The sequence below is a fragment of the Nannobrachium achirus genome (assembly GCF_963921795.1).
Source record: "Nannobrachium achirus genome assembly, chromosome: 18".
NCBI classification, from domain to species: domain Eukaryota; kingdom Metazoa; phylum Chordata; class Actinopteri; order Myctophiformes; family Myctophidae; genus Nannobrachium; species Nannobrachium achirus.
In genome coordinates this window covers 55,326,951-55,344,376 of record NC_137825.1, presented here as the reverse complement: position 1 = coordinate 55,344,376, position 17,426 = coordinate 55,326,951, and the positions used below count along the sequence as shown (strand labels likewise).

General features: G+C 40.0%; 1 protein-coding gene across 1 annotated transcript in view; it reads left to right on the top strand.

Annotated features, from left to right (window-relative positions):
* The window catches only part of LOC308303195 (actin-binding LIM protein 1-like), a gene marked incomplete at both ends in the record, with an annotated part of 95,873 nt that overhangs the window by 17,634 nt on the left and 60,813 nt on the right, over nt 1-17,426 (top strand). Inside the window, 2 exons of the mRNA XM_080747519.1 lie at nt 12,947-13,130; nt 14,410-14,516. Coding sequence (XP_080603645.1) covers nt 12,947-13,130; nt 14,410-14,516 — 291 coding nt within the window. The remainder of the gene's footprint in view (nt 1-12,946; nt 13,131-14,409; nt 14,517-17,426) is intronic.

Below are 17,426 nucleotides of genomic sequence, written 5' to 3'. Positions count from 1 at the left end.
CAGGAAAGACAGCTACGTTTGTTGTGCGGAAGCAGTCACTGATTGGCTCCGATCAGAAAATAATCATAATACTCGCTGCCAATACCTGGAAGTCCAGACGTTATACTGTGGAAGGAATGAGTGAGTGAACGCAGTATGACGTCGGGCCCCGCCAGGCTACAGCAGGGGTTCCCAAACTTTTTGGTCTCAGGGCACCCCATAAATATTTTTTTAATCCGAAGCACTCCTCCTACATTATAATTTTCACTCCCAGCACCTTATATTTATAGCATATTGTCGTTGTCGGGTGGAAACCTTGTATGTCTAAAACCGTTTGTTTTGTATTTATCATCTATAAAATGTACTAAACTAGTGAAAACAGCAGATCTACAAGCACACAACCTTGTGTGCTTGTAGATCGGCTGTTTTTACTACTTTTGTGCGACAGACACATTTGAAACTTAGAGATGCAAGGTTTCTGCCAGACAGTGACGATATTTTAGTAATTATGTTGCGAGGAAAACGTTGAGATAATAGCCATTTTGGTTAGAACTGACTGAAAATAAAACATTTCAAGTGTTATCAAATTATCTTGTGGCACGGTGGCACCCCTGGACTGCCGTCACGGCACCCCAGGGTGCCCCGTCACCCACTTTGAAAACCCCTGGTGTACAGTGTTCATATTTAGTTCTGAGGGCTGGTGCTGGACAAAAGGTTGCAGAGCATGAATACACTAAGCAAGATTCATGGGGCAAATAGGTTCTATGCAAAATAATCGATAGAGCATGACGACGGCATGACTTTTCAATATGCAGCATCGATTATCCAGCCCCTACTACACCACCAGCAGTTTTATGTTAAGCTCAGGCGTTATCGTTCCCACATCCAGCAGGCATGTTTTTTCGTGCCTTTCAAAAGCGAGAGCACTGAGATCCCAAACCGTTATAATCACTGAAAACAATCAAAAGCTAGTTATGAATGTGACATTATCTTTTATCATGTAATGTGCTGTACATATGGACTACTCGGATGTTATGCTGTAGGTTCAGCTCTATTTCAACATTCTCATTCAATCTAATAAGTAGACCACATTTCCAGTGAATTAAATATTACATGGTGCATCGTAAGATAAATCGCATCATGTTGCAGGTTATCGTGTCCCAAGTGATACATGTTGCATTGTGATGTCCCTGCCAGTACCCAGCCCTAATGGCAATAATTAGGCAGTGGAAATGTTGGCCTAAGGGTGACGCTAGAGGAAAGGCGGCGGGTTAACAAGTTCATCTAGCCTGGCATTGCCAGACTGATCACGTGGTATTCACTCACACAAGTTCCTCCACGGTATTACGAGTGAATCCCACGCGATCAGTCTGACAATGCCAGGCTATAGAGTTCATCTACTGGGGAGCAAGAAGTTGCACATTAAAGTTTTTTTTGTTTGTTTTTTGGTGAACAAAAGTTATAGCAACCTTCATGGTCTCATGAAGGTTGAGATCATGAGACCATTTCTACCACTTTTTCGAGTCACGTGTTCAAATACTGGATTCTGATTGGCTAAATTCCGGAGGTTATGAGAGGACAACTGCCGCAAAGTTGTGTGTCCGAGATCAATGCGCCTCAGTGTACATCCGGGGACTTCAGGAGGTAGTCCCCCAACCAACAAATGAAGGTCGCAGCGGTCCTATGTTTACTAACGTGCGTACTATCGTCGCCGATTTATTTGGATCCAATGCAATCCGCCAACTTTAAAGCCCCTTTTCTCTGAACCTATGCCTTTCTGGAAGCGAACAGCCTCTATTTACGGCCGGAATGGTGCTTTTAACTGACGTTAGCTTAGCTGTAAGCTAGACGCATGGATTAGTATGGAGTTGGCGCCATCTGTTGGTGAGTAGAAGATGTTGTTGGTGGAACTATCTGCTGTCTCGCGGAAGTTTTATAGGCAATAATGATTGTAACTTAAGATCCTTGCAAGTTACAACTATGTGTTTTCTTTCATGTATACGGGAAAAAGTGGTAGAAAAGCTATTTACCACTCGGGGTCGGACATTATGCTCTCATAATGTCCTGAGTGAGTGTGTTATCGGACTCGGCTGCGCCTCGTCCGATAACACCCTCACTGCGGACATTATGAGAGCATAATGTCCTCACACTCGGGGTAAATTGCTTACTTCTAGACCCTCTGGTCCGTATCGTGGCCAGCTTATAGGACAGTGTTTCTCAAACCTTCAAATCTCAAGGTCTCCCCTTAACTCTGACAGTGTACAAATGGAACCAAATGGTTCATTTGCTTCGTTCTATCGTTTTATCACGTTTACCGTGCTAAAATGTGGGGCGTGCGTACGCATGGGGGCATGCGTAGAAGTGTCTAAATATGACTTTTTAGACACAATAAGCCAGCAGTTTCTTTATTGCTATTTACAGTAACACTAGCCTACTAGCCCCCATAAGTCACATCCAACCATGAAAGGTTGCGTTGTATCTTGGTAATGGGCTTATTCTGTGTAAAATCACATATTTAGTACCTGTACGCAACCACTAAAATAAGAATCTCTAAAACAATAGAAAGAAGTAAATGAAATCATTTTAACACTCATCTTTTATATTCTTTAATTACAATCTAAAATATGAACCCTTGTTGTAAAAAAAACAAAGTTGTCCATTAATGAACCCACAAGTCCTGGAATCCACTTTGAGAACCACTAGGTCTTGGAACAGCAATCTTACTCACTTTACTGACCTCAACTAGGGCTGTCACAATTATTACATGATCGTCTAATCGTGATTATTTGACATTATCGCAATTATTTTGTCATAATCGTCATAATCGTGAATGTTGAAAAATCTCCGAAATAGTGGAAATAGCAGATCTACAAGCTCACAACGCGTCGCATCGCGACGCGTTGTGAGCTTGTAGATCGGCTTATTTTTTAAGTAGTAAGTTGTCAAATATGTCAGTAATTTCTTTGTATATTTAGGTTATGTGTCATATCTACCATGTACAACTTCAAAGCCTAAAAGCCAAACAGAAATGTAATTGTCAACGACAAAAACACAATTAAATCGTTAATCGCCAATTATTTGAGTGACAATTAATCGTCATGTAAAATGTCATATCGTGACAGCCCTACCCTCAACTGACTACAGTGGCGTCAGTTCAGCAAAAGCTAGGGTATGGCAAAGATGGGAGTCCTCATGGAAAAGAGGCATTACATTTTGTATAACACAGTTCTATTGTGAAAATAGCAGATCTACATGTAGATCGGCTATTTTCTAAAAATAATATCTAATATCTAAAACAAAAGAAAAGAGTTTTGGCAGTTTTTTTACACAGGTTTCTACGGTTTCTTGGGCTGGATGTGGCAGCCTGGAATGGTTGTTCAAGTGCAGCTAAACTTAGCATGTTAGTAAACGTGCCACAATTAAATAATGCATTGCACCTGTGCAGCTGACCTGCGGAACCTGGGTGGGAATATAACATTCTGTCAAGATAGGGAGAATACAAGTGTGGCAAATATAATTACCAGTAAGACTCCCTAATCGGGAGATAAGCGACCGTTGGTCGCTTATCTCCACAAATAGGCCAAAAGTTTGTTTTACCAATTATCAAGACATACGGGCAGTTGACAGTTTGCCATGGTTACTCCTTGAAGTTGAATCTCCATATATGGAGATAACCTAAGCATCACACTAAGTCTGACCTCACCAGCCCATATTTGGGCATGAGCAACTTATGTCTCCATATATGGAGATATGATGACATCACACAGTCCTCAGCCGATGATGTGGCGTGATGTCATACAATACACAAACGAGCCCTACAGTATAAAGGGGCAATTCTTGCCAGGAAAGAAGCATTTCTTCGACTCAGACCTTATCGCCAGGGTTGGCTTATAGCAGCTGTCGGTAGGACCATATATGGATTCTGTTAGTGTGGATCTCCTAACAGGGCATCATCTGGGATACAATCCCTTTTATGCCCATATATGGAGATCCCTAACAGAATCCCTTTCATGCCCATATATGGATATCCCTAACAGAATCCCTTTTATGCCCATATATGGAGATCCCTAACAGCATCCCTTTTATGCCCATATATGGAGATCACTAACAGCTAACAGAATCCCTTTTATGCCCATATATGGAGATCCCTAACAGAATCCCTTTTATGCCCATATATGGAGATCCCTAACAGAATCCCTTTTATGCCCATATATGGAGATCCCTAACAGAATCCCTTTTATGCCCATATATGGAGATCCCTAACAGAATCCCTTTTATGCCCATATATGGAGATCCCTAACAGAATCCCTTGTATGCCCATATATGGAGATCCCTAACAGAATCCCTTTTATGCCCATATATGGAGATCCCTAACAGAATCCCTTTATGCCCATATATTATGGAGAAATCCCTGCCCTGAGTATCTGACATCAGTGTGATGTCACCTGTTTATGCCCATATATGGAGATCCCTGCTCTGCGTATCTGGTTGCTATGGTAAACAGTTGGTTGCTAGGGTAAAAAAACATGGTTGCTATGGTAAACAGTTGGTTGCTAGGGTAAACAGTAACAACAGTTGGTTGCTAGGGAGAATACAAGTGTGGCAAATATAATGGTTGCTAGGACCAGCAACAACAGACTGTTGCCACAGCAACGTACACAAAGGTTTGTGTACACATGTGGTGTGATGTCATACTGATGCGGAGATATGAGCAGGGCAAAGGTGTGACGTGTGACGTGTGACGGACGGACGGACGGCCGGTGGAGGTTTTCACAGTAAACTGCTCCCTGACGGTCGCAACCAGTAAGACTCCCTAATCGGGAGATAAGCGACCGTTGGTCGCTTATCTCCACAAATAGGCCAAAAGTTTGTTTTACCAATTATTACACTCTATGTGAACATCTACATCAACAAATCCCAAGTACTATGCAGAACGACCCATTTCAAGTTTTTAATGTACAACAATATTTAGAAAATAGATCTACAAGCTCACAATGCTACGCATTGTCCTCGTCCCTTATATTCCCATAGGTTATATGGAGATCTCAGTGTTTGTCAGTCCTTGTTCATGTATGCCCATATATGGACATCTCTATATCTACTGTAACAGTCCTTGTCCCTTTATGCCCATATGGAGATCTCTTAACTGTAAGTCCTTGTCCCTTTTATGCCCATATATGGATATTCCTGATGTCATCAGTATATGAACATATATGGGCTTTCTGATATGCCCATATATGGAGATCTCTTAACTGTAAGCCCTTGTCCCTTTTATGCACATATATGGATATCCCTGATGTCATCCGTATATGCCCATATATGGGCTTTCTAATATGCCCATATATGGAGATCTCTGTATCTCCATATATGGGTATAAAAGGATACTTCAGGTCTGACATCAGGTTTGTTTATATTGGGTTGCTAGGTTTGACATCACAAACTCCATGGGCCATCTGACCTAGAAATCTATATTTGGGCATAGATGACTCATCGTGACCTCATCATGATTTCAATCGCTATAAAAGGACTCTCAGTGACATACACTCTCCACAGATAAAGCAGTCAACCAGCCTACCAGTCAACCCATTCTTTGATTACTTTGTACAACTAGATTAACTTTTCAATGGCATCCCCACTGGAATTGACCGAAATGTACGACAGACAATGCCGGTCTTATATAGGGGTCATTTGTGTACGGTGTGATGTCATACTGATGTCAGTCTTAGAACAAAAACTAGGCTCTACTCAATTTTATTGGTGAAACATTTTTACACTCAAAAATATTGAGTAGATATTACTGATATGAAATCAGGTAAATGAAACTCAATTAATTTGAGTAAAAGTAACCAAAACTTTTACGTACTTATTAACAACTAAAATTGAGTACAATGACCTAAAGAAATTGAGTAGATTTAATTACATTATTCAGTCAATGCCACAAAAGACTACAAGTAAATACATTGAAATATTAAGTAGATCTAATTGAATATTAGAGTATGATTTAACAAAACAAATAATGTCACATTTACTCTATTCATTTACTTTTATTGATTTAATTCATATAGTACCATTTACCCCTTTCATTTACTTTACCTTTTACTCCAGGAGTACATGATGTCAAATGAATACACATGAAATAATTATGCAGATAATTATGTTTTTAATCAACTCATTTTGACCAGTGTAACACCACATCAAGTATGAACATTCAACATACTTTAGTATGTAAATGACATGCAACAATGCCTGCAAAAACAATATGTTTAAAGATAATGATCAGGAAAGGGGTATCCCTGACACTTTTAAAATGTTCTGTTTACTAAAGAGCAGTGTGTGTTCACAATACTGTATAAGTACCTCTAATTGAACTGTGCATAATGTAAGTAAGCAGTCTGTCAAACATTACGCACCATAAGAACAATGAGCCCATCAAATGAACAGTAAGTCATAACCACAAAATACATTAAAGAAGACAGTCAGAGGCCATTTGGCATGAAAGAAAATCACAACTTGGAATATGAAATAATAAATAAGCATTTACAGTAGCTCAACATTTAAACATATTGACTATGCACACGTGTAATGTCTATATGCTAAACTGACCTGTTTGCATTATGACTCGAATGCACCAGAAACAAACACTTTACATTAACTAATTACTATCAGCAACAAATACCATTGCAAAAATGTTGTTTTGACAATAAATCCACTTTCAGTAGGTTATACCCACTTTCTGAGAGCATCTTGCTGAACAGTAGTCGGCAAGCAGACATTTTTTCAGTCTCTGAACTTTGGCTGAAAGGTGTCCAGGATCCAACTCAACTAGTACTTTTTGGAACATCTCAAGACCATATCTGAGGTTCTTGGGGTATCTCAGATTAAAGGCATAGAACAGTCCCAACAGATAGCAGCAGATCCCCAAGATTGTTGAGGGCAGTGATGCCCTTAATCACAATACCTACATCAGTAGGTTCATTCATTGAGTCCTCTTGGTTCTGCAGCAGGTAGATCTTCATCTTCATCATCACCTCCTCTGTCAACTTCTCTTCTACTCTGACAGGTGCACCAGCAGCTTCCTTCCTGCACACATTGTGAAGATAATTGTTTAGAGCTCACTTTCAGGCTAAATGTTACAAGACACACATTGAGCAATCCTAGCTGTCTCCACACATGCAGCCCTGGGCATAATCTTGAATCAGTTGGACCAGACATGCAACGGATGCAACAGCCATTCAGCCAATGTCACAACCTCATTCTCTGGACATCACTATGCTGTTCCTTTGCATGTGATGGTCTCATCCACGATGACATTAAAACATGTATTTTACTAACTTGAAAGTCCTTGATCTTGACACTATCTTCTTCCAGATGGTCGATGAGACATCGGATGATGACCTCTCGTGTTTGTTGATTGGGGATTCCTCTCTGCAGAATAGAAAAATAATTATTTGAACAACAAAGAAAAAGTATGACTGCACTTTCATAACTAACATAAACTTTGGCAATACAATTGTTTCCACAACCCAGTTTTAGCAACGGAAGCTGGGAGACTGTCCTTAGTAGCTATTAAGACATACATTTAGAAATGAATAATCAGGAGAGAGAGTTGCAGGGGATAAAGATGAGTTTAGCATAAATTAATATAGTAATTATTGTCATTAGCCAGGTGAAATATAATTAAAGCAGTTAGAGTAAATGAAAGTTTCATACCTGAAGTACAATACTCATTTGTGCCCAAACTGCCCTTCTTGGACTGGAACATGGACAGTAGTTTGGAGGTATAGAAGTCCAACATTGCCATACATTTTGGCTCAAGATTCAGTGTGGTGATCATCCTGAACTTTGCACTAACCTGGAAGACAGAGATGAGGGGGAGAGAGTAAAAAAGAAGACATGTAGATAATAATGTAGGCCTATACCTGTGCATTTTATCTTCATTGTACACACCATTGTATGCAGCTGTGCATAGCTTGTAATAAATGCAAAAAGTCACAATGACTTGAGGGCTTGCACATTCCCCTCACTGTAACCTTAACTAGCTGCAAACCTTTGTAAAGAACATAAGTTATACCCAATACATTTGTGTAGCCTATATGCACAAAGATACAGTAAATCTACTTACCAATATTTGCAAACACTCTCCAGGTTTCTTGTTGAAGATGTGTGCTGCTGCTGTTTGTTGACAGAATGTTCCAGTAGAACTTTCCCATGAACCCTTGTGTACAATTTTGAATCTTAGTCATATCTACTCAATTGTTGAAGTTGTTGTGAGAGATGAAAGATTATTACGTTGGAATGAATAATAATTAAGGGTCTTTTTAAATTGATCCATATAAGTACTCCATACTCAAATATTATGAAGGAAAATTACCAAAACAAATTGAGTATAATTCATGAATAAAATCAGTTGGTCAAATACTAATTTATTCTCATGAAATTAACTCAAATAATATATGTACATCTAACTCAAAAAGAACAGTTGGATTTTTACTCATTTTGTTTGGTGTGACCTACTCAAACAATCACATACATGATATTCAGTGATTTTATTGAGTAAATATAACTTTTTCTAATAGTGCTATTTACTCGGTCACAGAATCATTTCTTAGAGTGAGTGTGATGTCATACTGATGCGGAGATATGAGCAGGGCAAAGGTGTGACGTGTGACGTGTGACGTGTGACGTGTGACGTGTGACTCAGGGACGGACGGCCGGTGGAGGTTTTGATACTAAACTGCGACCTTATGGTCGCAACAAAACATACACATGCTTTATATACCAGTAAGACTCCCTAATCGGGAGATAAGCGACCGTTGGTCGCTTATCTCCACAAACAATATGTCAAAATCGTCTAGGAAGGATGGTGTGAGTCATGCTGGCAGTATGACATCACACCGTACACAAATGACCCTTATATAAGACCGGCATTATCTACCGACAGATTAGTAACAAGATGTCAAAATCGTTGAAGGTTGAATCTCCAGATATGGAGATAACCAACACATCCCTCCATATATGGAGATAACCGACGAATAGGCCAAAAGTTTGTTTTACCAATTATTACACTCTATGTGAACATTTACATCAACAGATCCCAAGTACTATGCAGAACGACCCATTTCAAGTTTTTAATGTACAACAATATTTAGAAAATAGGTCTACAAGCTGACAGTCCTCGTCCCTTATATTCCCATAGGTTATATGGAGATCTCAGTGTTTGTCAGTCCTTGTTCATTTATGCCCATATATGGACATCTCTATATCTACTGTAACAGTCCTTGTCCCTTTATGCCCATATATGGAGATCTCTTAACTGTAAGTCCTTGTCCCTTTTATGCCCATATATGGATATTCCTGATGTCATCAGTATATGAACATATATGGGCTTTCTGATATGCCCATATATGGAGATCTCTTAACTGTAAGCCCTTGTCCCTTTTATGCCCATATATGGATATCCCTGATGTCATCCGTATATGCCCATATATGGGCTTTCTAATATGCCCATATATGGAGATCTCTGTATCTCCATATATGGGTATAAAAGGATACTTCAGGTCTGACATCAGGTTTGTTTATATTGGGTTGCTAGGTTTGACATCACAAACTCTATGGGCCATCTGACCTAGAAATCTATATTTGGGCATAGATGACTCATCGTGACCTCATCACACGTCGACCGCACGTGTGACGTGCGGTCGACCGCACCTGTGACCGACGGACGGCCGGTGGAGGTTTTCATACTAAACTGCGACCTTACGGTCGCAATAATACCTTGTTAAAGTGACCATTTTGTAAAATTTTGCATTTGTAGTTATTTTACTGTGCAGATAGACAAAGAGACATTCATGGATTTATATTTAAAAGTAACTTTTATTTTCCCCCCCTGGACCCAGGGTATGGCAGCTGCATACCCCTGCCATACCCAATTGACGCCCCTGACTGACTACAACTACCAAGGAGAACATCTCGGGGTTGGATAGTCCTCAGTGCAGGGTTATGGTGCTGTGAAGAGAACATCCAGTAACTAACAGTTGTCCTCCTGGCTAATCTACACTGACAGCCCTCTTGTGTTGAAGCCCTTTCATTTCGCAGCGACGCTGTTTACGGCTTCCGAGCAAACAATGGGGCTTTTTACAGACCGCGAAGCCTGCATGTGCAGACCGTTTTACAATGACATGATTTTGTCTGCTCCACCAATTCCGTTTATGGAGGGTTTCATTTGAAATTTGGAATATGAAAGAAATGTTTTGATTTCAGTAGGCTCGATCAGTCGGTAATTGCCTTCGAATGCCAAGAATGAATCTATTGCTTAATAGTCCCTCAGTTCAGTTGTAAATAGGAGGAGAATTAATTGGTGGATCCGGGATAAATGAGCAAAACAATAGCCACAAAAACTATAAAAACAACAATAGCAATGATAACGTTTCCGGAGTTCATGAAAATGTGTAGTAAATGAAAGATTAAAACCAGCTTTATTCCTTTATTGTGTTGCTGCACATAATGGCTTCTTTACTGCATTTTTCAGCGATGCCAAGAGAGAACAGTTGTAATTATAATTCTTAAACCCGGCCCTCTTTTGTGCAGTCTTAAAAATAATAGCGGCTGTAGAACACATAATCTGCACCGTGATACGCCGACAATAAGACAGGAATAGAACCACGATACTCTGTCCCTTGGCGTCTGAGTGCATTCTATTGTGTCAGGACGGAGGCTTGTTTAGAGGGACGGTGCCGGAAACGAGCGCTATCGAATGACTCTGGACAAGCTGAGAGATAGCTGTGGCTGCCAAAAACCTGTCATTGCACTGATATAGGGTCAGTCAGTGATTCTAAATCTATGCTTGTGAATACACACTCGCACAGACACTGGACACCTACACATACACATACCGGTGCACAGTGACACACGGCCATATTACTGTATAGAAAACAAGCGCCAGACGCACGCACGCACACGCACGCACACACACACACACACACACGCACACACACACACACACACACACACACACACACACACACACACACACACACACACACACACACACACACACACACACACACACACACACACAGAGAGAGAAATACAGTACATTTAGTCCTATCCAGATATGTACTTGGATAGGACTACGCTCTATATAGCATCCAAAGGTATGGCACCTCCATACCTCCAAAACCTGATTGAACTCTACAACCCCACCCGTTCACTCAGCTAACACAGGGATGCTGACAGAACCCTCACTAAAAACCCCAGGACATCGATCCACTCGTCGTAGACTCTTTGCCCTCCTGGTCCCCAAATTGTGGAATAAACTCCCTGTTGCTCTAAGAACGGCAGACCCACTCCCTAGCTTCCGCCGTGATCTGAAGACTCAACTCTTCAGACTCCACCTTAGCCCATAGCACTTACCGTAGCACTGCCTACCCTCAATTACCATACACGTAATTTAGATAGCTTTTTTATTTTATTTTTTAACGTTTTTTATTTATTTATTTTTTTACTGAATACGTAGGTGCTTGGTCTATGTTTTTTTCTTAGATTACTATTTCTATGCATTTGATGTATTGATGTTGATTAGCATTATCTTGCTATTGTACTGTAAATCACTCTGGATTTAGAGTGTCTGCTAAAAGTGACATTTTGACGCTTGAGGTTCCATTTGCTCATACAGAGCTTGGCAAGGCAGCATTTTCTATCAGTCCTCCACTTGCATGGAACAAGCTCCAAAAATCATTAAAAATAAAATATCTGCCGGCCTTAGGCCATTTTAGGATGCTGGTTTCTAATACCTTTGTTCTAAACTGTATATGTTTTAATTAATTTAGCTTTTAGTTTCTTGAACTTTCTACAGTTTTCAAGTATTCTCTTTTTGATTATTTCAAATGATGTCTGTAAATGTATATATGTATATATGTTGTTGTTCATTGTTGTATCTCGGTTGCATTGTAAACGAGTGCTTGCTCTCAACTGTATTTCCGAGTATAAATAAAGGTAACAAACAAACAAACAAACAAATGCCTAAACTGTAAACTGTATACCGTAGGTACAATGAAAGCACAAGTCTCACACTTCCATGTATTCCAAGAGTAATGCAATGTTTCGGCTCCACACACTTATTCTGGATTTGGAAATGATGTTAACTTATACGGTTGAATGATGTTAACTCACCACAACCCAAGCTCTCTAATTAGAATGAAAAGGAATTTAAGAGTAGAGTTGAGAAGAGAGTTTACACGGTGGTTGTACCGGTATAATGCATTGATTCATTCAAACATTTCAGAGACCCAAAAGAGAAATTAGACGTTTGCCCAGGACCCAAACTAGTGCAGCTCTACAAGCACACAACACGTTTTGCTTGCCGTTTTTTTCACAAATATTTATTTTATTAATGGAATGCATTAGATATGTTTGTTTGTTTGTTTGTTTGAAAAAGTATACATCTCTTCTCTTTTTTGGGGGAAAATAAATGGAATCTTTACTCGAGTCATGACCCATAAAACATTTTGAGAAACAGTGGTGTATCGTGTATTGCAGGGGTGGGCAACTTTGATGATGGAGAGGGCCACTATATTTTCACACTCACTCCAGAGGGCCACAATGCATATACAGGCAAAAATAGCCGATCTACAAGCAGCTTGTAGATCTGCTATTTTTGAATTTGAAGCCTGAATTATTTTTACTCAGTAATATCCTGAAAAGTAAAAACGTGTATGTTCTTCTGTTAACTTTATGGACTTAAATACAAATACATTGGACATGAAAAAAAGACTAGTTCGAGTCATTAAGCATCTAGCCTCGGGAACGCAGGCTTTTCATTCACCTTCGGGCCTCGGCTCAATTAAGCTACTAATATAGACTGACGTAATTAAAGTGGGTCATGTTTGCATGTTTGAAACAGCTGAAATCAATAATATATCAGTGTATATCAATATATATATAATATATATATTCTGTGTACCTGCAGTGTGTGGATGTGACCTGGCCCGTGGGGGGTTCTTCATGAAGAACGAGGAGTACTTGTGCACAGTGGACTACCAGAGGCTCCATGGCACCCGCTGCACCAACTGTGGGGAGTTTGTGGAGGGGGAAGTGGTCACAGCCTTGGGAAAGGCATATCACCCTGCCTGCTTCGTATGCACCTTCTGCAAGTAAGGATATATAAGCGGGCAGAAATACTGTCCAGTGTGCAATATGTATGTTTATTAAATTGAATCCATTGAGTTGCCCTGAAGTGGTAATTTACATAACATTTGTAAAATATTATCCACAACTTTCCAACATCCCATCGTGCATTGCGCAGAAGTTGCACGGAGCTTCCGGCGCCGCAGCCGAGTGTGATCTACAAGCTCACAACGGCTGCATCTGCGACGCGACGTGAGCTTGTGTGTCTGCTGTTAACCGGAAGTGTGGTGCAAACATGTCCCCAGTAAATTCCCGCGGAAAGAGGTGGATAAAAAAAGAACTTGCAGTGTTGATTTGGTTGACTAAAACTATGATGAAAAATGTTAGTCGACTAACCTTTTTCACTGACAAAAACTAGATAAAAACTAAGCTATGATGACTGAAACTAAGACTAAATGTATTGGCAATTTCGTAGAACTAAAAGACAAGTCATCTCATGTTTGGTTGTGCTCGGGTGTTGAGCTCTGAAAAGAGCAGATCTACAAGGAAATTGTGAGCTTGTAGATCGGCTATTTTCAGTATGCAAACAAGTGTAAAATCAGGCAGTCTTTATGGAGCCATCAAGGCGCTAAAATATTCTTTTGTCGACAAAATCAACTGTCGCTTTTTTTTTCTAAAACTAGACTAAAACTGAAACATTTCAGATGACTAAAACATGAATTAAAATGTGTTCAAAAGACTAAAACTAAATCAAAATTTGATGTCAAAATCAACACTGTTTTAAGGTCACAAAACACTTGACCCTTCGTCTAGCTAAGATGTAAACTTGGCAGTGATGGAAAAAGTACTCAAATGTTTTACTTAAAAGTATCAATGCTGCAATGCAATATATAAATTCTCTACATGTAAAAGTCCAAGTATTGAAAATTGGAAATAATGGGCCGGATCTAGGCATAGGCAAGGGGGGGCAATGCCCCCCTACAGTAAATGCCCTGTCTGCCCCACCAAACATGATGGCATGCAAAAATCTAAAATTTCAAAAATATTAAACTAGTTGAAATGTTATGCTATGACTAGGTAGATGGATAGATAAACTGATAAGATATTAGATAGATAGATCTACGCCACAAGAGGCGTGGGCAGGAGGTCGCCCCCCTGTCATTTCTTCCTGCCCCACCTAGTGCTGAAGGCTAAATCCGTAAAGTAAAAATGCCTCAGAATTGGACTAAGTACAATACTTGAGTAAACGTACTTCGTTACTTTCCACCACTGAAACTTGGTAGTGTTGTCTCTCTGTACTCACAGACGGCCCTTTCCTGCTGGGAATCGTGTCACGTTCACCGGGAAGGACTGCCTCTGCCAGCGCTGTGTCCAGCCCATGTCTCCCACCCAGAAAGACATCAAATCAAACAGTGAGTAGGCTACACCATGGGTTTTCAAAGTGGGTGACGGCAGTCCAGGGGTGCCACGAGATAATTTGATAATATTTGGAATTCATTTGGACACTTGAAAAAACTATTTAGTATCATTTTAAACTTGAAGTACAACGTTATTTTCAGTCAGTTCTAACCAAAATGGCTATTATCTCAATGTTTTCCTCGCAACATAATAACTAAAATATCATTACTGTCAAAAAACTAGTGAAAATAGCCGATCTACAGCATGTAGATCTGCTGTTTTCACTAGTTTAGTACATTTTATAGACGAACGGTTTTGGACATACAAGGTTTCCACCGACAACGACGATATGCTATAAATATAAGGTGCTGGGAGTGAAAATTATAATGTAGGGGTGCCTCGGATTAAAACAATATTTATGGGGTGCCCTGAGACAAAAAAGTTTGGGAACCCCTGGGCTACACACCTTAAGACACTGGCTCTCGACCTTTGGGTCGAAAGATTTTGATGTATTCCCCAGGTAATAGTGAAGTGTTCTCTCCTCCGTGTCATCAGTGCCCATACCCTAGGTGGGGTTGGCGAAAGTGTCTTTCTGTGTAGAGTTTGCATGTTCTCCCCGTGTCCCCTAGGGTAGGTACCTTCACAAAAAACATGCAGTAATCCTGGTCTCTATACTGCCTCCCCCTGGTCAAATAGAACACTATTTGCCGAGCTGCATATTTGGTACCACTTACCTGTGAATAACGTACTTGATACAGTCTTTTGATACAGCTAAGGTATGGCAAGACACCAGTCATGTTGCCATACCTTAGCAACATGGGGAATTCATCTATATGAACACACAACACGCACGCATGACACACTACACACACTACACACACCACACCACACCACACGCACGCACGCACGCACGCACGCACGCACGCACGCATGCACGCATGCACGCACGCACGCACGCACACTGTACACAAGCACATTCTTGTTGAGCTCAATGGGCTCTTTGTAGCATGCCTCAGTGGAAATACTCAATCATTAGGGGGGGAAGTGATTACCAGATAAAAGACTCAGATAAGCCTTTGGTTTTGAAACACTGAGATTTTCCTGCAGTTCTTTATGATCTGGTTTGAGATAATCTTCCTATTACCTTTTTGGTAGAATTCAGTCGTGTATATATAATTACGTAGGTCAGGGGTCTTCAACGTTTTCAGCCCAAGGACCCCTTAGTTGAGAGAGAGATGAAGCAGGGACCCCCACAACCTTTTCATAGATTCCATATAGTTTCATCGTTTGACAGCACAATCATCAGTGTATTTTGGATTCATGTCAATTTGTATTTTCAGATATTTAACCACTAATTACATAATAAACTTGACCTTTTACTCTGTACTTAGTCTGCTCTTTGTCCCCTCTACACCAAGCATCTTTGCCGAAAATAGCCGATCTACAAGCTCACAACGCCTCGCAGCGCGAGGCGTTGTGAGCTTGTAGATCTGCTATTTTTAGCTACAGTTCTCAAAATATTGGCACTAGGGTTCAAGTTGTTAATATAAATTGGAAGATTTGGAGGACCCCCTGTAGTAACTCTGAGGGCCCCCTAGGGGTCCCGGACCCCCTTTTGAAGACCCCTGACGTAGGCTATGAGACTATAATTAAAATGATTTAAACTAGTGAAAACAGCCGATCTACAAGCACACAACGCCTCGCACTGCTGCCTGTCACTACTTTTGTGCGATGGTCTTGTATGATGAAGCAGTGCTTTACTTTGCGAAAGAATTATAATAATTGAAACTTGGAGATACTGTACGAGGTTTCTGCCCGACAGTGACGATATGCACCTTTTGTAGTCCTCAAACCAAAATACTGAATACAGGGTGATTGACTCCACTATAAGAGTATTATACTTGTAATGCCATCTACTGGTAATAGGCTATACAAGGAATTTACAGCAGCTACTATCAATTATTTTCTCAGTTTATTCTATTGATTACCTTTTTGTTTAATGCAGGGCTCTTCAACGTTTTCAGGCCAAGGACCCCTTAGTTGAGAGAGAGGTTAGAAGCAGGAACCCCCACAACCTTTTCATAGATTCCGTATAGTTTCATTGTTAAACAGTACAGTCATCAGTGAATTTTGGATTCATGTCAATTTGCGTTTTTAGATATTTAACCACTTGAACTGTCAATACTTAAAACTCAGTTACTGCCAATTTAATATTCCTTCCTTCGGTTCTCCCTGCCAGCCCTCTCCATAGACTTCCATGTAATTTATAGTGCACAGATCATGCACGCCCATGCACAGATCATGCACAGATCATGCACCATGTTTGTGCAGGCTGTTCACAGCTTTCAAACAAAAAAAAAAGATTGGAAATCCGTTCAGGCATTCTTGAGATAATAGCCATTATGTTTTACATGTTATGTAAACAAAGATGGCTGCCCTGTATAAAGATGGGGTTGTATGGGGGTGGAACATGCAAAATCGCGATTGAAATCATGTTTATTAGATTTAATGGGGTCCCAAAAAAAATTTATTAAAAAAAAATTTAAAAAATCAAAAAAAAAAAAAAAAAAAAAAAAGTTTTTTTTCTAAGTCAAAGTCGATTTAAGTCGTCTGTCAGGGAGGTCCAGAGTGAGAAAGTTGATCTAAAAGTCGTTTGGCACTGACCTTTCACTCTGTACTTAGTCTGCTCTTTTTCCCCTCTACACCAAAGCTCTTTGCCAAAAATAGCCCATTTACAAGCTTGTAGATCTGCTATCTATCTAGGGTGCAACAGTTTACAAAATGTACGGTTCGGTTCGATATTTTGTTGTCATGGTTCGATACTTTTTCGATACAAAAAATAAACAAAAATGCCCATGATTTATAAATGTATTTTTATAACTACGTATTTTTTTGTTTTAACTTTGAACAATACATTAACGGTA